The 24,183-nt window shown below is 46.5% G+C and overlaps 1 protein-coding gene across 1 annotated transcript; it reads left to right on the forward strand.

Annotated features, from left to right (window-relative positions):
• Positions 1–604: 604 nt before the first annotated feature.
• LOC119161920 (uncharacterized) lies at positions 605–17,772 on the forward strand. Its single transcript, XM_075880184.1, has 2 exons — positions 605–767; positions 4,313–17,772. The coding sequence occupies exon 2, from the start codon at positions 11,706–11,708 to the stop codon at positions 13,569–13,571; it is 1,866 nt and encodes a 621-aa protein (XP_075736299.1). The 5' UTR covers positions 605–767; positions 4,313–11,705; the 3' UTR covers positions 13,572–17,772.
• The last annotated feature ends 6,411 nt before the right edge of the window (positions 17,773–24,183 follow it).

Genomic DNA, 24,183 nt, shown 5'->3' on the forward strand with positions numbered 1-24,183 from the left:
GATTATGAGAGATGCCGTAATGGAGGGCTCCGGAAATATCACTCCCCTGGGGTTTTTTGACGTGCACCTACACCTAAACATATGGGCCTCGAGTATCTTAGCCTCCATCGAATATGTGGCCGCCGCAGCCGGGATTCGATCTCGTGACTTGCGTGTCAGCGGCCGAGTACCTTAACCACTACACTGCAAAAAATTGCGCGTATTTACGGACAGAAAAGCAGACATGAGTATCCAGGAAATAAACACATTCCTCTCCTTCGCCAACATGAAGAATACAAGCACACGTTTAAGAATCACAGACTTCACCACTTCGCGAATATCATGGATACAGCACACGTTTACCAATAATGTTTCACTGAATAGTGAAAAAAGTGTCTCCTCCTTCAACAAAAAACTGGACGAAAGTAATTATTTGCAATACAGATAACCTCCAGAAATGTACACTAATATGGCCGTCACATACCATCATTGCATTCATTGCCGCGACGTGTTCTGCACCGCTTTTATTCTACGAAACTGTATTAGTTCCCAAACGGTGGATTATGCAGGCATCCCGGAAAGAGGAACCACCCGACCACGGCAGGCGCACCGCCATCGTCACTCATCCGTCGGCTGCACGGAGAAGGTCGGCTGTCACTACTCTAGTCACTAGCCCGACTATCCTCATTAAAGGGCAGGACTACAGTGTACTAGAATCTGTAGGCAGGACGCACACACGGAACGAGACCGGGCTGGCGTTGCTTTTTTATCCGGTCTGCATCTTGGAGGTGAGTGCCTAACTTCTCATTTACTCGCCGTTTGGGTTACAGCGCGTGCCACTAATGATCTGTGTTGTGTAGTGCCTACGCAATATCTCAGATTAGGCCGCTTCGAGTAAAGTTGAGGCCATAAACGCTGTGCTCCTTCGTCGATGTCGGTTTCGCGCAGCTTGTATCATGCATACTTTTTATGAGACGGAGTACGTACTGAGAGCAGAAAATACATCATTTACGGAAATCGCCGGTTGACTGTGTTGGTCGTGTTTACATTTCGAGCGTGACATTTTCATTGCGCTCGTATTACTTGTCCACAGCACTTGCATTACTCTATGCATGTTCGAGCTTGTCAATGCCATAGTGGAGCCGTTTAATGTGTGCGCCTCCCTTTATGCTGGCGGCGCCGAAAGACGACGCGATATCTGCCGTGAAATCTTGGCGCGCTGCAGCTTACACGCGTGTTCTCATCGTCCGGCCGAAGTTCATCTCCTCTGCGTTGTCTAGGAAAAGGTGGCTGAAGGCAGGTAGCACCGAGGTGCGAACAATCATACAGAACTTTAACTCCAGAAATGTAAAGCGGCATGTGAATTCTTCCAAAAAGCTAGAAACCATTACTCGTAAAACGCGTTCTAAAAAATAATAAAAAGAGTTTGCTTCGTCTGCCGCGTTGGTATTGTGGTTATGGTGGTCGGCTGCTGACCGCGTGTTCGATGCCGACCGTGGTATATAGTCGCGTTTTGATGGAAGGAAAATGGTAAAGGCCCGTGTATTGTGCAATGTCAGTGCGCGATAAAGATGACCTAACGGTGAAAATTTCCGGAGGCCTCCACCACGGTGTTCTTCATAATGATTCGTGGTTTTGGGACGTCAAACCCCAGGAATTTTATTTTGACATCTGTGAATCCCCAATGCGGTTAGGAACAAATTTTCTGTGTAGAACAATGGTAGGATTTTCAGCATATGAAGAATGTGGTCCATATTGGGGATTTTTTTCATAGGGAGATAACGTTTACTGAAATATGATAGTTTGTATTAGCGTTCGTATCAGAGTTTTCTTTCTGTGGGCAAAAATAATTTGACATGTGTACAGTGCCCAATAATTTTTATAGTTGGTGAATAAGTTGCAAAGATATTGGCTTTTGTAAATGTTTGGTTGTAAGTTTAGCATTGAGGTGTTCCTAGTAAAAAATGTGGTGAATATCACATTTATTTGTAACCTTCATTGGTTACTGTCAGAGAAAGTCATCAAATTGCTTTTTATTTTAAGAGATGAAAACTTTTTTGATGTGATTGCTGGACTCTGTGCTTGCCTGTTTTTATACCATGAAGCAATGCATCTTTGTGGTGAGTACTAGCTGCACAGACATGAGGAGCATTTAGACAACACATCAATTTTGTCCGTGCTAACTTTAATAGTTAGATATCTAGTATACTAGCCTGCATGAGTAAACGACAGATCAAAACCGTACTAGGGTGCATTTAACCACATGCAGCTATCTTCTGACAGTTCGAATAGTGTGCTTATGCAACACTGGTAAGTGACACCAATACATGCAAGAACTTATTACATGTGCGATACAGCCTTTTATCCGCAACCATCTTTTTCGGTATATCGACTGTACTGTATTCTTTTGCTTGTTCTCCCCCCTACAATAATGCCCGTAAGGGCGATGTAGGTACATGTATAAATAAATAAATAAATAAGATTTGGAAGTGGCAAGGACACCACAATTAAGAAAAGGATCTATTGAAATCGGAAAACAAGGATATGTTTTTGTCATGAACCAATACAGCTGTATTAAAGTGAGAATGCCTGCTATTAAAGTGACAATGTGACGCTACCTGCTGTTGAATATTTGCAGCAAAGTTTAGACACACGGATGAAAAAAAAAGGAATGAAAAGACACTGCTAACTACTGGCATTTATTAAAGCCTCTGCAGATTATATGGCTGTTGTTATCTCCAGTTTAGGACTGCTAATGAAAGATTGGAAAGGTGAAAAAAACATTTAAACCATAGCGGGGCACTTATCATGAAGGTAGTTGACTCTTTTAAGGTGAAGCTTCATTAAAAAGTTGTGTTCTTTCTCTTCAGTTCTGTTAGAAGTTTGCAGGGTGAGAGCTACTTAATATCTTTGATGCCACTTTCACCTTAAAAGGAACAGAGTTGATACCTTTATGTTGTTAATGGAATAGAATCAATTCATTTTTTCACTTGGAAACAAAGTTGATACCTTAATATTGTGACAGAAATAGAATCAATTGTTTTTTTTCAATTGGAAATAAACCTTACAATTTATTTCAACAGAAGCTTTTACATTCACAAAAGGTATGCCTTTTTTGCACACTCTCAAGTCTATGTGCTTCGTTCATTACTAGCTTATAAATAGTAAAATGATTTACATGAGGGGTTGCAATAGTGCCAACTTTTGTCTACTAAATTGGAAAGCTATTATTCTTTTCAGAGAGAACTGAAATACTACAGGGCAAGTGATTGGCTCCGGTAATTAGTGTCAAGATGTTTTTGAAGACCATATACACTTACGTTTATATTTTGTTGCATATATTTCATTTAACACACTCGTTATAAACATGCTGTTTTTTAAGTCCTGTTAGTGTTATATCTGTAATATAATTATTATTCACAGTGCAACAGAGGGCACAGAAATATCTGTGAAAAGTTTTTAAACATTCTCATGGACTAAATTCAAATACAATGCAGTGAATCTCATAATTAGTGGATCTTGAGATTGATTTCATGTGAAAGATTCAATGGCAGGCTTTCTTGGCTGCATATTTTTTTACTCCTTCAGTCAATTGTTACTAAGTTGATATAATTTTTTTGTAAACTTAGAAGCTGTCAGCATATAAAGGCTTACCAGATATGTCAATTGCACTGATGCCTCAGGAGTAGCTGATGGTACAGTATTATGCCTGCACTCACATCTGTGCTTTTAAGAGCACAGACTTCAGGTTTATCAAAATCAGGCGTATGCCACAGTGCCATGATGCACATATCATAATTTCTGCCAGGTAAAACAGCGCTTCATTGTAGCTTGTTAAGTCATATATGAGTACATATATATTGTTGATTACATTGTTTTGAAAAAGGATAGTCAAAATTGCAAACACACTCGACATTGCTTCAAAACGATGCCTGATTAGTCTTCTCTGGACCATTGAACCACTAGTTTGGCTATGTACACCACCTGGAATTCCAAGGTACAAATGTAGCCTCAACTGATATTTACTGCATCTTTTCATTGAAAATTTTCACTCATTGTGAAGCTGCTATTATTGGCAACAGATGTACTGTTGTACCGTCTCCTTAATGCTTACTCTGAGATTTCTAAAGTGCTTTCTTGCTGTTCCTAAGTTAGCATAGGCAGTGAATCAGATGTGGGTCATATCCACATCCCACAGACAATAGTGTGCATGTATGCACACAAGTGACTGATGAAAAAGGTTTGACATCGTGTTAGACAAGCATGGCACAATATTCATGTCACAGGGTCATGACACAGCAGTTACAATGTCACACTATTTATTCTCTTCCAGGTGCTGCTTCTATTGTTCTTGGGCCAGCTGTCACCTCTCATGACAGCGCCACTATGACTGTTCATGCCATAAGCACCTTTGTGACCTGATGTTGCAGGAATTTGTGTCACCGCATCACCAGCAAATTATCAAGCGCCATCATTTTCGCTGCATCCTCCACTGCCAATTCTGGATGGTTTTGCATTCAGTCCAGCAGCATGGAACAGTGACAGATAATCAAGCAGCTCATAAGCACACCCATATCTTCGTTGCATGAGGCTATAGCATTACAGTCAAGATTTTATAATGATTGTTAATGTTCTTCCACGTTAGTGAGTGTGAAACAAACCTGTACCACATAGATGATGTTCACTTTGTTGTCATTATCTAGTTTGAAATTTGCTTTTGACATCGCACATTCAAAACAGCCTTCGAAAGGTGACCTTCAAGACCTGCAGTTGTAATTTCTGTGTTGAATGTTACACTAGAAACCTCGAGCCCTAGTGAGTGCAAACACTTAGTGCTGGCAACCTAGCAAGAGTATTGTAAACAACGCTGGCACATTGTTACTGTGTTTGACGGCATACCACATGAGTCAGCTAGAGCACAAAGCGTCAAGTTAGCACCCACTGGGGCATCCAAATTTTGGTTCGTTGTTTTATATTACTTCAGTGGTGCCATGATGGAATTTGTATAAAAAGTCAGCAACTATACCTTGATTTTGAGAGTGCATGCTTAGGCCACTTTTCAACTAGTAAGATCAGACCCATCATTGCCAACTTGTATAACAATTAGGAAGTTTAATCTGTGATAAGTAGCAGCTTTCCTGTTGCAAGGCAACACCTCTGGCTGAAAGTTCGTAACACCATTTTCAAATATGAGTGCGGCTTTCATAAGACTTTTATTGTGACACTAGACTTGCTGGCCTTCTGACTGCATACATTTGTTACTTGCTATGGGCTCTCATTGATGCAGTGTTTCCACAATTTTCTACAGCTCTTGATAAGGTTTGTCGCTAAATATTCTACTAACACAGCAAAACATTCCTCTGAATTCATTCACTTGGGTTGAAGACTTTCTTTTGTGCAGACCTCTGTTTACATCTGTTAATAATGACAACTTTTCATCTGCTTATGTGACATCTGTTGTATTCCAAAGAAGTGTGCTCAGTGGAGGCCTGTAGCCAGAGGGGTGCCCCAAGAGTTTGTGCCCCCCCTTATTCGCATGTTGTGGGTTGTCCTTCTGAGCATAAGTAATGAAAAAACTCATTCTTCATGGCCATCAACATGTGCCCCCCCCCCCCCCCCCCCCTTCAGAAAACATTCCTGGCTACAGGGCTGTCTTTTTATGAGCTCAATATTTCTTCTTGCTTATTCTTCATCGTTAGTTTTTACCTCGCATTGTCTGCGTGTGTATGGAATACAGGGGGTTTCAAGAACTGTGTCCTATATTCTTTAAAAATGAGAGAAAGGAGGTACTTGCATGCTTGTTGCGGCATTGTCTTTTTTGTGACAAAAGTAATCTGCAGATAGACACAAACAATAATTGCGGCAGTGATTATAATAATTAAGACAATTACCTTTTTTACCAGTGGTAGTAGCTGGTCGAATCAAGTGGGCAAATTCAAGTCCTTTCTACGAAAAATCTATAGCCACTTTGAAATTTTGGAAAAGCAGCCACTGATAATCGCCGTGGAATGATGCAATCTGCCTAATTTCATTGTCAAAATGAAAACCGATGCACCGGACAGGACATCTACCATTCATTTCAACAACGCCCTCAATGACGACACTGTTTCTCTAGCCGTTATCAACCGTCAATTTAGACAGCTTTGTGCCCGCTTATTGACGCTCACTTAATCTTATCCCCCAATGCAAGATAAACAGTGTGGCCATGGAGGGCATTGTTGAAGTGAATGCTAGATGCACTGTTGGGTGCGCTGGTTTTGGTTTCGCCAGCTAAATTGAGCAGAATGCATCGCTCTGCGGTGATTACCAGTGGCCGCTTTTCCTAAATTTTAAACTGGCTAAGGACTATTTGTAGGAAAGAGTTCAATTCGCCCATTCGACCTGACCGGCTATTAGCACTGGTTAAATAGATAATTGTGTTAATTTCTATAATTGCTACCATAATTAATGTTTGTACCTATCTGAAGATAAGGTAAAAGGTGTTGAACAATTTTTTTCAAGTTTTTGGAATGCACTCGATAAAAGACATTTCTTGAAAGGTAATGTAGTTATCTAACTTTAAAATAATGACTTAATTATGTATTTTGCCACATGATATGCTTGGTTGAGATCCAGGAGTGAAAGAAGACAACGACGATCTGTCTGAGCTGCTGCTTGGCTAGTCGACTCAACCAACTCATTAAACCAAGTTTGTCTTAAGAAACGTGACAAGACTGGTGGAGGTGCTGGGTACAATGTCTCACGATCCACCCGATGCCCAAGACCCCACCCAGCAGCCGGAACACAAGCCCTGCACCCGTGGACACTCCTGTTCACAGAGTAAGCCGCCGCCAACGAGGCCTATCACCTGAGACACCAACCACTGACGCAGCGACTATGACTTCGACACAAGATTCCGTGCAAGCTCCGACACCTTCCACGCCGATCTACTGCACCGTCCAGAACCCGCTCATGCCTAGCCCCTTTCATGGAGAGCAGCATGAAGATTTTGACGACTGGCTGAGTGAGTTCGAACGTGTCGCAGCAATAAATTACTGGGATGATGCCGCGAAGCTCCGGAAAGTGTACACTTGCTTAAAGGACGGTGCCAAGACGTGGTTTTTGAACAGGGATGATGTTCTGACATCTTGGCGCGAGTTCCAGCGTCGCCTTCTGGAGACCTACAGGAGTCCCGACCGCCGCGAACGGGCGGAGCGTGCACTACAATCGCTCATCCAGATGCCAAACGAAACTGTCTCGATGTACGTTGAGGACATGACACGGCTTTTCAAGCGAGCGGATCCTGCTATGGCAGAAGAAAAAAAGTTGCGCCACCTCATGCGTGGTGTGAAGGAACAACTTTTTGCTGGTTTGGTGCGTAGTCCCCCCAAGAGTGTTGCCGAGTTCCTTACTGAAGCGACAACAATAAAGCAAGTACTGCACCAACGGTCTGCCCTGTTTGACCGTCAAGTGAATGCTGCCTCAACTCCCGAAATTTTCGCCACCCCTGGGAGCAAGAGCCCCGAATGGATTCGCGAGATCACCCGATCTGTCGTCCGGGAAGAAATGGAAAAGATGTACGGGACAAGGCAAATCGATGTTGGTTCTATCACCAGTGTCATCCGTGACGAGGTCCAACAAGTGTTGCACGCCCATCGTTTTCCGCCGATGTCGGTTGATCCGGAAACGGCTCCTGTGTCTACTGACAGTCGTGGTCGTACGTACGCGAAAGCCTTGCGATCTGCCACGCCTCGTTCTGGTCAAAAAGTCCCGACCCAGCCAGTGCCGCACGTCCCGATCCAGACAGTGCCACACGTCCCGATCCAGACTGTGCCGCACGTTCTGCTTCAGACAGTGCCATACGTCCCGATCCAGACAATGATGCCGTCAGTCGCGATTCAGTCGGCGCACGCTGGTTTGGACATTGATGGTCGCCGTGCACCGATGCGCAAGTCTGATCTCTGGCGTACGCCGGACAGACGACCCCTCTGCTATCATTGCGGTGAGGCTGGTCACATTTACCGCGAATGCCCATACCGGCAACTTGGCCTGCGTGGATTTTCTGTCAGTTCACCTCGTCCCCAAATTGGGCAAAGGCCGAGGGATATCGAATAGTATCTCGCGCAACAGCGTGCACTCTTTACACGACGGCAATCGCGGTCACCACCACCGAGGAGACCCGCAGCCACTGGGTCACGTTTCGAGTTGACGGCACGGGAACGCTCTCCAAGCCCTCGTCAAGAAAACTGAAGGCAGCGGCCTTCGGGGGCAAGGTCGCTAGGACTCAAAGTGCGGAAGACCTCCCATCGACGCTTGCGCGCAACACGGAAGACATTCAATCAGAGAATAATCGCAGTACCAAGGAAACGCCGAAATCCACATCTGAACCCAGTGACCGCGTGTCACTTGACATACCTGTGCTGATTGACGGTTTTCAGGTCAATGCATTGATAGACACTGGTGCAGACTATTCGATTATCAGCGGGAGGCTAGCAAAAGATCTCAGGAAAATGATTATGCCGTGGAATGAAACGCGAATTCGAACTGCTGGAGGACACGTTGTAACACCACTGGGTCGCTGTACGGCAAGAGGGAAAATTCGTGCGTCAACGTTTGTGCTCAGCTGCCTCGTTCTGCGCGACTGTTCACGTCAGCTGATTATCGGCATGGACTTCCTTCGGGAATACGGTGCCATCATAAATCTTCGTGAGCGCATTGTGACCTTCTCGACTCAAGGCGCAACAGATCGAGACGCTGATAACTGCCATAGACCTGCGCTGCGTGTTGCTGATGACAGTGTGACGCTGCCGCCTCGAGCGACTGTTCCCATCAAAGTCATTTGTGAAGACCTCCGGGACGGTGACGTGGTGGCTGAAAGCAACCTATCACTTCTGCTACTCCAAGGTGTATGTGCCGCCCGAAGTGTTGTGCGTGTCTGTAACGGACAGTCGCAAATACTAGTTACGAACTTCAACTACGAGCACCGGCATCTTTTCCGCGGAACCACCGTAGCCTATGGAGACCCTGTTGCCGACGTCACGGAGTGCTTCGCGTCCGAGGAAACGCATGAGGATGAAGAATTTCTAGACCACATCGACATTAACTCGACGCTGTCAGACAAAAGAAAGGCTGCACTTCATGACCTTTTAAGGGAGTTTCGGTCTTGCTTCGCCTTTTCTTCCAAAGTCCGTCAAACACACCTCGCCAAGCATCGAATTATTACCGACGATGACGTCCGCCCCATCCGGCAGCAGCCTTATCGCGTTTCTTCCAAAGAACGTGCGGCTATTCAGACACAAGTAAAAGAGATGCTCGATGACGGGATTATTCAACCATCCAACAGCCCTTGGTCCTCGCCAGTCGTTCTAGTGAAGAAAAAAGACGGTATGCTGCGATTTTGTATTGACTACAGGAAGCTTAATAGCATCACGAAAAAAGACGTTTACCCTCTTCCACTGGTCGACGACTCTCTCGACAGATTACGACGCGCGAAGTATTTTTCGTCCATCGATCTAAAGAGTGGCTATTGGCAAATTGAAATGGATGAACGAGACCGAGAAAAAACCACGTTTGTGACTCCAGACGGCTTTACGAATTCCGTGTTCTTCCCTTTGGCCTCTGTTCTGCCCCAGCTACTTTTCAGAGGATGATGGACACAGTTCTCGCTGGCTTGAAGTGGCAAAGCTGCCTTGTCTACCTCGATGATGTGGTCATCTTTTCCGAGAGCTTTGAAGAACATCTGAAGCGTCTGAGAAAGGTTCTGGACGCCATTCGCACAGCTAAACTCACGCTGAAACCCCAAAAATGCCATTTCGGCTACGAAGAGCTGAAATTTCTCGGACATGTCATTAGTGCGGATGGAGTGCGTCCTGATCCAGAGAAAACTGCTGCTGTCGCCGCCTTCCCTGTTCCATCAGATAAAATAGCAGTACGCCGTTTCCTCGGCTTGTGCGCGTATTATCGCCGATTTATCGCCAACTTCTCGAAGATAGCTGAACCTCTTACGCGACTCACCCGAGATGACGTGCCTTTTATTTGGAGCACAGAACAAGATGCAGCGTTCACAGAGCTATGGCAGAGAATGCAAACAGCCCCTGTTCTTGCCCATTTTGATGAGGACGCTGCTACAGAAATTCATACAGATGCCAGCAACGTCGGTCTTGGCGCTGTCCTTGTACAACGACACGGTGGCGTTGAACATGTAATAGCTTACTCCAGTCGTACTCTTTCTCGAGCCGAGACCAACTATTCTACATCGGAAAAAGAATGCCTCGCAGTCGTGTGGGCGACGACCAAGTTTCGGCCTTACCTCTACGGTCGTCCCTTCAAAGTGGTGACTGACCACCACTCGCTCTGTTGGCTGGCAAATCTCAGAGATCCATCCGGCCGTCTCGCTCGGTGGAGTTTGCGCTTGCAGGAGTTCGATATTGCAATTGTGTACAGGTCAGGGCGCAAACATGAAGATGCCGACGCGCTTTCTCGAGCGCCTGTGGGGCACGCTGTCAGGGGCTCCGAGGATGAAGATGCCTTTCTCGGAGCAGTCAGCGATTCCGAATTCATGTCAAAACAGCGGGCAGACGACGAATTACGCCCAGCTATTGATTCCCTGGAAAGGCCGGAACTCTCAGGTCCCTCGACACATTGCTCGTGAACTGTCCTCTTTTTGTTTAAGAAGAGGCATTCTTTACAAGAAAAACGCCTGTGGTAGCGACAAAGCCTTCCTACTCGTTGTTCCTACCGAAATGCGGGACGAGATCCTCCTTGCGTGCCACGACGAGCCCACGTCAGGACATTTGGGCTATTCGCGAACTCTCGCCAGAGTGCGCCAACAGTATTACTGGCCGCAACTATCAACTAGTGTACATCGATACGTGAAAGGCTGCCGTGAGTGCCAGCGTCGCAAGACTCCGCGTGTGAGACCCGCAGGCCTGCTCCAGCCGATCGCACCACCACACACACCGTTTGACCTCGTGGGAATGGACCTTCTTGGACCCTTCCCTTTGTCGTCCTCTGGGAACAAATGGATTATAGTTGCGACAGATTATCTTACTCGTTATGCTGAAACAAAAGCGTTACCCCGGGGCACATCCTCTGAAGTCGCGCAGTTCTTCGTGCACCAAATTGTCCTACGGCATGGTTCCCCGTCATGCGTGATTACGGACAGAGGGACGTCATTTACAGCACGAATGATGGAGGACATTTTTAAATTGAGCTGCACAAGTCATCGAAAAACGATGACTTATCACCCGCAATCGAATGGACTGACAGAGAGGCTTAAGGGGAGACGCGGGTCGAAAAGTCGCGTTTTTTTTCCAAATTTCACCTTTTCTGTTTTTTGTTGCTTTATCATCTTTATACATTATATTTTGACATCTGAAAATATCACAGCGAAATAAGCATCAGAAGTCAGTGAAAAACGCGTCTGAGTGAGCGGCAGTGACGCGCGGCATCACGAAATTTACACAAAACGGGCTGCTGTTCGCGTGCTCGCGGGGCCGCGAAGAGAGCTGTCCGCCATATTGCGGCCGCTGGCTCGTGTAGAGTTGTCCTTACTCTCCACGATCCCGGTTCTTGAAGTCTCGTACGTTCACGAAAAATCTAAAAAAAAAGCAACAAAAACAGTCTTTTCCCGCCGTTTCAAACCGCGCGCCACTAACGCAGGGCCGCCATTGGCTGACAGCACCCGTGTTTTCTTGCCGTAGTTCGCTTCACTGTTTTCCGGAGTTATTTTTCGCTGTTTTCGTGCGATGGCAAGCCCGAAAAAGGCCGTTGCCGACCATCGGAAATACAGAAGTAAGAACAAGTTCAGAGGGAAGCGGCGGAGGACGTACAAGAAAGCCACCGCCAACGAAAATGTCCGCGACGGGCCAGCGGCCGGTAGGCCTAACATCGACCACGGCAACGTCGACCATGGCAACTGCGACGACGAGATCAACGCTGCAGTGAATTTTGTGAGTGCATCGCAGAAAAAGATCGCGTTATTCGAAAACGACGTCAGGCCGAATGCCGATCGTGCCGAAAGCGTAGTGCTGTGCGAGTTGGGTGCATTGACGGCCGTCGTCGCAGGCGCGGCATGCCCCGTTTGTCACGAGAGTAAACTCGCAGTTCGGGCACCGAATAAAAAGCGGAAAGGCCTTTCGGCGTTTCTGGAGCTACACTGCGAGAATGCGGAGTGCTCGGAGAGCATCCTTTCGTCCGCGTACTCGTCGAAGCGGGTCGCGTCAGATGGCGGCCGCGGTGCAAGCAGAAGCTACGACAGCGGGAGTTCGCGTGACGCCTTTGCCGTGAACCTGAAAGTGGTGCTTGCAGCGCGTGCCGTCGGTATCGGGCATGAGCAACTTTCACGATTTTGTGCAGTAGTTGGATTGCCAAACCCTATGCACCATAAGACCTTCCATGCTATCGGCAAAAAGATTCACAGTGCGGCAGTGAAGGCTGTCTGTGAAAACATGCAAAGGGCACGCAGCGTCACCAAAGAGGTGGCTGGTAACAGTGACGTGCCAGTCATGTTTGACGGCACATGGCAAAAAAGAGGCCACAAAAGCCACAATGGTGTGGGAACTGTAGTGTCCTTGGACACTGGTTTGTGCCTGGACTATGAAGTGCTTTCCAACTTCTGCCTGGCGTGCAGTTTGCATAACGACATGGGAGGCGATGAAGAAACATGGCAGGCGTTTCATCATCCCGTTTGTGAGAAGAATTGCGACTGTTCTTCGCATGCCATGGAGGCCGAAGCTGCAGTGCGCATTTGGCAGAGGACTGTGGACTATGAGACACCCCTGCGGTTCACCATCTTCCTAAGCGATGGAGACAGCAAGGCCTACAACGGCGTCTGTGATGCCAACGTGTACCCTGACACTCCAATTGAAAAAGAGGAGTGCACCAACCACGTGGCGAAACGTCTGGGCACCGGCCTGCGGAAGCTGCCAACGCCACTTCCACGAGGGGAGAAGCTGAAGGAGACCACCATCCAGAAGCTTCAAACTTACTTTCAGGTGGCCATTGTGAACAATCGGGGAAATGTCCACAAGATGTACACTGCCATATGGGCCTCATGTTTGCACTCGTGCTCAACAGACGGTGCTGGAAGTCACAAGTTCTGTCCTGCAGGCCCAGACTCGTGGTGCAAGCACCGACGTGCTGAGGCGCAGGGCCAGCCTGCACCGTGCCACACCCCCCTCCTGACCAAGGCCCAGGGTTTGGCAGTCCTCCCAATCTACAAGCGTCTCACAGATGCGAAGCTGCTTGCCCGGTGCCTCCACGGCAAGACACAGAACGCGGCCGAGTCCCTGAACAGCAAAATATGGCTGCTGTGTCCAAAGACCCGGTTTGCTTCCCGGACTGCTGTGGAAACAGCCACAGCCATTGCAGTCCTGTGGTTCAACCGGGGCCACGCGAGCTTTGAAAAGGTGCTGGAAGAGCTTGGGGTGCTTCCTTCGGAGGCCCTGGTTACCCTCAGCGACCGCCGAGACAGCATGCGCATGCACAAGATGAATGTGCGTCAGACCGCTGAGGCGAGGGCACACCGTCGCAGTGCAGCCAAGAGGGCCCGGGTGGAAGAGTCCTGCCGCACCAGCCGGGAAGGGAAAACCTACGGTGCTGGAGAGTTTTAGACAACTGATATTCCCTCTGGACATGTGTGTATGTGTTCAGCACAAGTTTCGTGCTACTGCGTTTTTCATTTTTGTAAATACAGACTTTCAAACTTTCAAACGCGTTTTTCTCATTTCGCAATTTTGGCCAATTTGCATTTTTTGCGGGAAGTGTTTCGGGCACTTAGAATGGTCATACGACGACGAAATTTGGCACACACATTGAGGAGAGTGCGTAGGGTGCCGATATCTACTTGAATCAGCACAACCTATCAGCTGTAAATATCTATTAATAAATTTAATGGTGGTCGAGTGGAAAAAAAAGGGTAGTTTGCTACACAGATGTTTTTTTCATAGTTTCAAAGTTGGAGCACAATTTCTAGCTAGATATCGGCACTCTATGGCTAATAGGGAGCAAAAGGAGCCATTGAACAACTCTCTGCATGAACATTTAGTATGCGCGAAAGTTCCCGGAAAACTTATCAAGTTTCACCATTACTTGAAACACAACTCCCAAACTATTGCACTTATGTAAAAACTGATTACAGATTTGGAATCAGGAGGAAAAACTGCATCAGTGGTCCAATTTCTGAAGCTCTAAGTTGAATAACAAAAAAAAAGTGCTTTCGAGGAGCGTCTCCCCTTAACAAGACCATAGCGGACATGCTGTCGATGTACGTTGACGTACAACACAAAACCTGGGACGAAATTCTTCCATACATCACGTTTGCATACAATACGGCAACGCAAGAAACAAGGCGATTTCCACCTTTCCGACTCGTTTACGGACGCAACGTGCGAACCATGCTCGATGCTATGCTTCCGTGTGACCAAAGCAACGAAATCGCTCCAGACGCTGAGCAATACACTCAATACGCCGAAGAAGCTCGTCAGCTAGCTCGCATAAACACCAGTCACCAACAAGATGAAGACGCACGACGTTACAACCCCCGCCATCGAAACGTCACCTACCACCCTGGGGACCGAGTGTGGGTGTGGACACCTGTCCGGCGACCAGGCTTATCCGAAAAACTCCTAAGCCGTTATTTTGGACCGTACAAGGTTCTTAGACGTGTCACAGATCTTACCTACGAGGTATTTCCGGATGGCGCGTCGTCTTCTCGTCGACAGCTTCGGCCCGAAACCGTGCATGTCGTTAGGCTGAAGCCCTACTTCACACAGTAGCCCTTGTGGTTCACGTGTTGCGACAAGCCGTGACATTGTGCTGCTGCTGCTGTTCGTGTTCTCCTGTGTTTGTATGTCTTTTCTTTTTGCGCTTGGCGCAAGCATTGGCGAAATTTCCTCATTTGCACTGCGAGTACTGGCACTCTCCCTCTTTCAGTTCTCTGTATTTGCGTGTGTATGGCTTCATTTTTTTTCTTTCCGAGCATCGAGTCGATGCTTTCAAAGGGGGGACTATTGCCACATGATATGCTTGGTTGAGATCCAGGAGTGAAAGAAGACAACGACGATCTGTCTGAGCTGCTGCTTGGCTAGTGGACTCAACCAACCCATTAAACCAAGTTTGTCTTAAGAAACGTGACAATATCAATTTTTGAAGGCTTTTCATACGAGCAATATTGAATAAAGTTCCCACATTTGGGTTTTTTTCAGGGAACATGGTAAATTCCAAGGATACAAATAAAATATGTGCCGGTGGCCTGTCAACATGCTACAAATTAAAAATAATTTAGGCACTGATGTTATAGCAGATGCTGTGAAAAAAATTGTGAGTGTCACTTTGTTTGAATATCCTCTGTATTCAGCATCAGAAACTTGCCTTGGTGGTTGCATTATAAATATGCACAAAATTTCATTTTAACGTTCTATGTAGAAGCTATTTAGAGGTGAAGTTACTAGAGGGTAGTATTTTTCGAATATGAAAAATATTTGTTTAATTATGTATCTGCGCCAGCCTTTCACCTACGTAACTCAAGTGACATGACACACTTGCAAGGGCAATCTTCAGCAGATTTCCACTGACCTGGGGTACAGAGAGCAAATTTGGTGCTTTCTGCAGAGCAATTGAAATGGGAAAGGGGTTATCATCTGCATTTCATTGCCAACAGAGGGGTGCTACAAGGACTGGGATCAGTGTGGTGACTTCCAAATGAGCCATGTAGCTTTAGAGACAAAGTCAGAAATCCTACTTTCCTGGGCCGTTCTGCATATGCAGTAGGTGTGTTTTATACGCCTAATAAAAATATCTAGCAATATGCAGTACATGCATCTTGTAGCATGCTAGTAGCATTGATGCAGTACACTGATAAACGCTATCGTAAACCAACCACTTCTTATTTTTCTGGCTTTCAGGAGAGCACCCTGCTCCCTGAGACCCAAAGCCTGTCATATGAATACAGAAGCGAAAAAAATTTCAAATTAAGAACTAGTAGCCAAGGCGATAGTCTCGTTTATGTTGTAAGTTAGGGAGAACTGTGTAGTTTATACTTTTTAACGGCTTGATGGCTCATCTGGGCGTCATCACCAGTGGCGTAGCCAGGAAGGCAGGAGGAGCTGCTTAACTCCCCCCCCCCCCACACACACCTCAGAACAGTCTAGGTATTTTGTATCCTAAAGCCGTGGATTGTCCTTCTACTGTGACCGGTTCGTGACCGCCTAGTTTATCGATGACTCAGCAGAAGGTGCTAGTGTGAGTGACAGACAGACGGATTCACGGTTACCGATAAAACCTTCTAAGGCTTCGCCCCACACATCATCATTCACTTCGTAGATATGCTGTGATTTTCTTAGTTCTGCATGTGCATACCTACATGCACATATGCAAACACACAAGAATGTACATAAAGTATGACCGAAGTCGCCGTCCCCTCACACACCACCCCCAAGCGAAAAATATCTTTTTGCTACGCTGCTGGTCTCCCCACTCTAGCGACATTCATTGTAGTGCACCTCTGGTGGCAATGGAATGCACATGATAGCCCCATTCCAATTTAAATTGCTCTGCATCAAGCTTGCTGTGTGTACCTCAGGTCTGTGGAAGTCTGTTGAAAAATGCCCTTGCGAGTGCTTCATGCCGCTTGAGTAAAGTAGGGGTAAAGCTGGTGGAGATACATAATTTCAAAAAATACCCCTGAGTTTAAAAAAGAACACGCTTTAGTAACTTCACCTATATTGAGGTAGTACATTGAGCTTCAAAATGGAATGTTGTGCATATTTTTTGTCCGACCACCAAGGTAAGATTTTTGACGATGAATACAGAGCTTTTCCCCAAAAAAGTGATATTCACAATTTTTTACACTATCTGCTAAACTTCAGTACGTAAATTATTTTTAATTTGTAGCATGTCAAAAAGGACACCAAAACATATTTTATTTGTGCCTTTGGCATTTGCCATGTTACCAGAAATAAATCCCAAACCTGGCAACATTATTCAATATTGCTCGTGGGAAAAGCTCTTGCAGAATTGATATACATAAGTAAGTCATTACTTTTAGTTAGATCACTTCATTACTTTGCTGGAAATGCCATTTATTGAGTGCATTCAAAATGACATTTGAAAATATTTGTTGTTTGACTACTCTTAGCTCAGTCGGCGCCATAGTGCAGACTGTCATAACTCGTGAGCAAAATTTTTGGCAATGGAATCAAATGACCAGGACGAGTTTCGAACTTCGAGAAATGTGAAAATTTTTTCCGCTATATTCGTGATGTTCAAAGGAATGCTGGGTGATTTTGCATGGTATAACCCTAATCGTTGAATTGTTTAATACATTGAATAACTCCTTTGCTCCTTTTGCCTCAACTAATATTGTTAGCCAATATTTTGGTGTGTTTATGAAGTTGTTTGTGCTTTCAGCCATGTCATTTGATATGGATGTAATATATTTTATTATGTGTGATAATTTATTTTTGTGCTGCAAGCCAGTGCCTCTAACAAGGCCTGTTAGGAGTTTTGAAATGGATAAATTAATTGTGCTCGCAATGTTTTTTGCTCTGTACTCGCCTGGTCTGGTTGTGCTGACAAAATGTTTTTCCTCTTTTTCAGAAAAAAAGTATGCACAATACTGTTGCAATAAGAACACAACACAGGTGCTTTGGGTATCTGGAAGTTATGATATTCCTTCTTCATATTTTAAATTTCAGATACAAAGCTGCTGAAATAAAATCTTTTTTGACAATTTTTGTTCACACAACTTGTAGCATGTCTGTGCTGTATTTCATTTTATGATAATGGTAAAATAAAATACGATTTCAGTGAATAGGAAACTGGTCCTTGTTGGTTTTTTAACATTTAGATTCACTTCGTAAATTTTTTAGCATGTGCAGGTGCAGTCAAAAGTTCCCAGGTGACGCTGCCACAGGATTAATTGGTGTGGGAAAACCACGCTTCGGAGTTTAAAGGCACCAAATGAAGGAGACGCAAACGCCAGCATCCATGTTAAAAGAGCGTGTTCTCTTTCGGCTGGTCTCTTCCTCTTCCTCCTCGTTCTCCGTCTCTTCGTGCGCGCGCTATTCGCGCGGGAGGTTCAAACAATTTCCAACATCCTCCGCGCCCGAAAGTTCAATCGCCCAGCTCCAACGGGCATAAAAGTTGTACTGGCCTCGTAACTTCCGTACCTCCTGCCAAGACAATCTTGCAGGCTCTAACGTGATTATCACTTGATAAGTACACGTCAGTAACTCTACCAACTTTCCAAAAAGTTATGGGCACCTTGTCTTCCTTAATGACGACTACATCGTTAACCTTAAGCTGGTTGCAAGGCTGTACTCGCCTAATGTGTGCACTCCTCAAGCACAAGAGGTAGTCTTTATACCAACGCTTCCAAAAATCAGCCACTATTTGCTGCCTGTACTTCCAATGCTTTAAAGTATCGGAGCGAGTTCCCGACGTTTCAGCAGTATTAGCACTAGGCAGTGTAGTAGACTTCCTACCGGTTAGAAAGTGCGAAGGTGTAAGTACAGCTGGATCGGTAGCGTCAGCGGAGAGGTACGTTAATGGCCTAGAATTCACTACATTTTCTACTTCGGCAAGAATGGTCACAAGCTGCTCGAAATCAAAGCAACCTTTCCCTAGAATTTTCCGTAGGCAGCTTTTAACAGTGCGAATCATCCTCTCCCAAAATCCACCCCACCAAGGACTACGTTCTGCAATGAATTTCCAGGTAATGTGGTTAGTAGAGCAAAAGTCCTGTACTTGGAAGTCTCTCAAAGCTCTGTACATCACTTTTAAGTCGCGACTGGCAGCATGAAAAGCTAGAGCATTGTCGGAATAAATAACACTAGGCAAGCCGCGTCGCGACACAAACCGACGGAAAGCCATTAAAAATGACCCCGCCGTCATATCGGAGCACAACTCCAAATGGATCGCCCGAACGACGGCACACGTAAAAATAACGATATAGGCCTTCACGGGACTGGTTCCTTTCACAAAAACGGGACCAGCAAAGTCAACACCCACAACTTGAAAAGGGTGTGATCTCTTAACCCTGTCGGTCGGCAGTGGTGCGGTAGGGGCTGTTGCAGGTTGGAGCTTGAATCTAGCACACACTTTGCACCTAGAGAGCACTTTTTTCACACACTGGCGGCCCTTAATCACCCAAAAACACTCGCGTAGCTCTGAAAGGGTATCGTTTACACCACTGTGCAGCAGGCGCCGGTGCGTGCGGTCGATGATGAGGTATGTGCAGCGGTGGTCAGCTGGTAGTAGAATCGGGCACCTCACGTATTCTGATGTTTTTACGTTGTCAAGCCGGGTCTTGATTCTTAAAATCCCATCATTGTCCAGGAATGGATGCAGATTACGAATTCGGGATGCCTTAGCTAATGGTTGGTTTTTTAACAATGAGGCGAGTTCTATACTAAAGGCTTCCGCTTGTGCATTCTTCATCCATGTAAACTCGCCTTCTTTTATCTCAGGGGCAGTGAGTGGGCCCATCAGACGACGACTGGTGTGCACTCGACAATTGTGAATAAATCTTCGAATCCAAGCTGTGATTCTAACAACTCGTATCCAGCTGCTGTACTTGTCGAGCTCGAAAAGTGGCTCTGCTTGCGAGCATTGACAAGCCAAAACTGTTGTGTCTTCGTCGTTTGATCTACATAGTTCATCCGTTGACTCATGAGGACCAGCTTCACTTGCCGGCCACGTTTCTTGGGTACCAGATAGCCAGTCAGGCCCATGCCACCATAAATCGCTAGTACAAAGGTGATGCGCTGATATCCCTCTTGTAACTAAGTCGGCTGGGTTTGTCTTTCCAGAGCAATGTCTCCAGCGACTCGGGTCTGTGAGCCCTTGGATCTCAATTACCCTGTTACAAACGAAGGGCTTCCACTTGGTGGCTGTAGACTTGATCCAACTCAAGCAAACTTGGGAGTCGGTCCAGCAGAAGTATTCTATATTTGTGTGTGGCAAAGTATCCACAAGTAGCTTAAGAAGTCGAGCTCCAAGAACCGCAGCGACGAGTTCCAGGCGTGGTAAAGTGAGACCCTTGATTGGAGCGACCCGAGACTTAGCGAGCAGCTGCTGGAGTCGAACCGCTCCGGTACTGTCTTCCACTCGTATGTATGCCACTACTCCGTAGGCACACGGGCTAGCGTCCGTGAATATATGCAGCTGGTGAGTGCTTTTATCAGGGCTGCTGTTGTCTAGTTGATACCTCTTGATTCTAAAGTCTTTGAGGTCTTGAAGTTCGACAGTCCACTTGTCCCACTCGATCTTCAATGTCTCGGGGAGAACGCTTTCCCAATCGAGTCCTTGCATCCATATCTTCTGAAAAAGTATTTTAACTCGAATGGTGAACGGTGCTAGCAGTCCCAAGGGGTCGAAAATTCGTGATGAAGCCTGAAGCACAGTTCGCTTGGTACAAAGTCCCGCTTTTAAGACTTTCGTCACAGAGTCAATTTTCACCGAAATGGTGTCGTCGGTGTAGTTCCAGGATAGCCCAAGAACCTTAGATTGTGTGACCTGCTCAGCTGACGTCTCTCCTGCTTGCACCGTAGTGGAAACTTGCACCGTAGCATTCGGTTTCTTCTGAGCATTAGTCACTGATGGTGTTTCAGAACTACTAGCATTGCACATCGAGGAGGCGTGTCTGCGCTTGCATGCTTGGCAGTGCACTCTCCGCCGGCAATTGCGGACCAGATGTCCTTTTGACGTGCACCGGAAGCATCGACCGTCTGTTACAAGTTTGTTGCGCTTCTCGGCCAGAGTCATGTCACTCGTGCAGTCCTCTGTCTTGTGATCGGTAGCAGCGCAGAAAAAACAGGACGAGGGGGAAGATAGTGTCTTGTTTTGAAGAACGGATGCTGTAGGAGTCGCGGACTGCTTCTTGAATGATCTATTTAATACAGGTACGCTGTTGTTCGATGTCGTTGGCAAATTGTTCACTAAAGAACTCTTTTCTCGACATTCAACTTCGATGCGGAGAAATTTCATCAGCTGCTCAAGTTCCTGATCAGATGAAGCCTGGCTCGTTTCCGTCGTGTTCTCCACACTTTCTTTTTTGAAGTATTCTACGACAATGTCAGCTGGTATGACTTTGAGCAGAACTTCATTCAGCATAGCCGCGTAGGATGACTCCGTGATTCCAAGACTACGCAGTCCCCTCCTGTTTAGTTGAACTGTGTCGAAAAGCTTGCGACATCACTCGCTAATTTCACTGGTTTGAGCGTGCGCAAATTTCCTAAGTACTTCTGCTCAATGACTTTCTTGTTTCCAAACCGACGTTTCAAAATTTCCAGCGCGTCATCGTAACAAGAATCTGTCACCTGAATACCGGCGACGGCCTGAGCTGCAGGTCCATCTAGAAGTGAGGCCAAGTAGTGAAACCGGTCTGTGTTGGACAGCCTTGGGTTCTCGTGCACGGAGTGCAGGAACATATCCCAAAAGGGTTGCCACTTGATCACGTTTCCATCGAAACGAAGAAGCTCCAGCTTGGGAAGTCGTGCGCCGAACTCACGTTGTGGAAGTCGTTCATGCTCGCTCGGTGCACCCTCACAGGTCCTTGCGCCCATGGCTGGAGTTGTAGACGACGCCGGCGTAGCAGAAGTCTTCAGAACTTCAATGTGGTGCTCGAGCAACGCCAGAGTACTGTTAGCGGCGTCATCGTATTGCATGACCACCTCATAGTCGTCTGCCGCCAGGTCGTCAGTGATCAGGGTTTCAACCTCGTTGTTCAAGGCTTTAAGTTCCACGTTGCTGGCGCGTAGGCGGCCGTGCAGCATTCGAAGTCCAGAAAGCTCGAACTCATTGGACTGGAGCACCTGGTTGACCTCGTTGATGATTCTCGTGTTCATCGATCGCCGCGAGGCCCGCTTGCTCTTCGCTCGCTCCATGTCGGTCTAGCTCGCAGCGCAGCTCACCCACACCAGGAATGAAAGGCTCGGGTCGTTGTAGGCTTGATTCCCGGGTTTCGGCACCAAAATCGATGTGGGAAAACCACGCTTCGGAGTTTAAAGGCACCAAATGAAGGAGACGCAAACGCCAGCATCCATGTTAAAAGAGCGTGTTCTCTTTCGGCTGGTCTCTTCCTCTTCCTCCTCGTTCTCCGTCTCTTCGTGCGCGCGCTATTCGCGCGGGAGGTTCAAACAATTTCCAACAATTGGAATAGTGGCCTGGGAAATTTTGATTGACCTTTTACTTGCAGAAGAAAGATCTGCTGATTACGTATGCCTCATGTTGAATCTAATGAAAACATGTTTGTTATTTATGGACATGTAGCAATAATAATATGAATAATGTGTGAGAAATGGCCCTACGGAGGAGATGTTGTTCCGTAGCAGCCGTTACTTTATTTTTTCATTGCAGAGATCTCGGTGAAACTTTAACGGCCTGTACGTTCTATGTGTTCTACGTGATCTCTGGTGTACTATTTTCTTTTTACGGAAGTGGTTGGCAGAATGTTACCTAAGCCTTTTTACGTAATCAAGGGAAAATATTTTTTGCAGTGTAGACCACCGCGGCGGGGCGACAAATCGATGCATGTCTTCGGGTAGCGAAGCAGGAGAGGAAGACGTTGAAGAAGATGGCGCGTGCTAGTTTATGATTATTATTGTGTTATTGCAATAGCAATTATAAGGACGCTCTCGGCTGGATTCTGCCGCCAACGTCAGCGTCGCCGTCACTCATGGTATATGTATACGTATCTATATATGTGAAAATGCAAGAAAGAAAAAAACCAGAAATACACTCTGGTGCGTAGAATCGAACGGAGGACCTTTGCGTCGTGAAAACTAGGCCTCAACCACTGAGCCACGCCAGAGCGCGTCCTTGGCCGTTTAAACGCCAAGCTATTTATATCTACCACTTACCGCTGCTCACGAGCATCTCGGGGGGGGGGGAATTGTGTTTTCAGCATTACCAGCAAGATGGCAGAATTAGCGTGCGTTACCACATCGCGCGGCGGCGCCGGATCTAATCTCCTACACGTACTTTGCCCGGCTGAGAGAAGGGGAGCGACGCTCCTTCGTGCACCCTTATCTCGCGGTGGCGAGGAGAGAAGGATCGTACGTCTTGGCTTGCCTCGGGCACGGCCGGGGGATTTGATCCCGCGGCTGTGCCTCGAGCTTTACCTGGAACGATTCTGCTGTAGTTACAGGGCACACAAAGGTCACTGCAATCATTGCAGTCTCTGTTTGCGAAAAGCGCGCGCTTTTCAGACACAGTGAAGTAACAAATGAGACGCTTATTTGCGTCCATTCGTACCTGTGAGTACATTTCGTGCGCCATTTGTGCGGGAGAAACGCGGGGCACGTTTGGGTCTGCTTTCCTTTCTGCGCGTGACCTTTCGATTTGTTGCTACCGTGTTAAGTTGCTTCGCCTTTCCGGCAAAGTTGCGACTTATATCTATGGCACACGGCAGCCTCAACTTTTAACAGCTTTCACGGGTCTCATACACCCCCTTTCACACACTACACACACCCACACACACACATACACGTATCACACGCAAACAATACCAGTGACGCGGCATGTGTACAGATACACAAAATAAGACGGGGCGAGCAAATGTGCGGACAGAAGCAAAACATCATTGAAAGTCCCGGGGTTGCATGATTGAGCGTGCAGCGGGCCGCTCCCACCTTGGGACAGCGACCGGCAAATCGCAGGCCGCAGGAAAAAAAGTAAATGAAAAGAAAGAAAAAGAAGGCGGCGCACGTGGTAGGAATGCGGGGCACGACGTATTACATCAGTTAATTAACGTGACGACTTGGTCGGCATGAAGCTTGTGAAGGGTACTGTTCTTCCAAAGCGGTTTCAAGCACTGGCGAAGTTTTTTGGTATAAAGAATACTTGACTGCCAAGCAGAATACCTGCAGCTACGACGCCGGCTACAGCCGTAATTTTACACGTCAACATGTTACGCGCTCACAGCGATAGTGGATATTAGTGGCTCTGTCCTGAGTTCGTCACAGGTATTGCTAACAATATGAAAAATAAAATAGAGAGCACAACACATGGAGAGCACACCTGTCCGAGTCAGGGGTGGGGGGCGAGAGCATCATCAAGATGACGAGACAAACAGTCGAAGGAGTTTTGAAAAATAATAGCGAGAAAGCTCAGCAAGTCATGTAAAAAACACAGAGATAATTAGAGCAAGAGGTTTTCTGTAGTGTATATATTTTTTTAATCGAACAGGTGTGTTTTTAGAGAAGTGTGAAAAAATGCACTTAA

The sequence above is a fragment of the Rhipicephalus microplus genome, chromosome X (assembly GCF_043290135.1).
Source record: "Rhipicephalus microplus isolate Deutch F79 chromosome X, USDA_Rmic, whole genome shotgun sequence".
In the NCBI taxonomy this organism is placed as follows: Eukaryota; Metazoa; Arthropoda; class Arachnida; order Ixodida; family Ixodidae; genus Rhipicephalus; species Rhipicephalus microplus.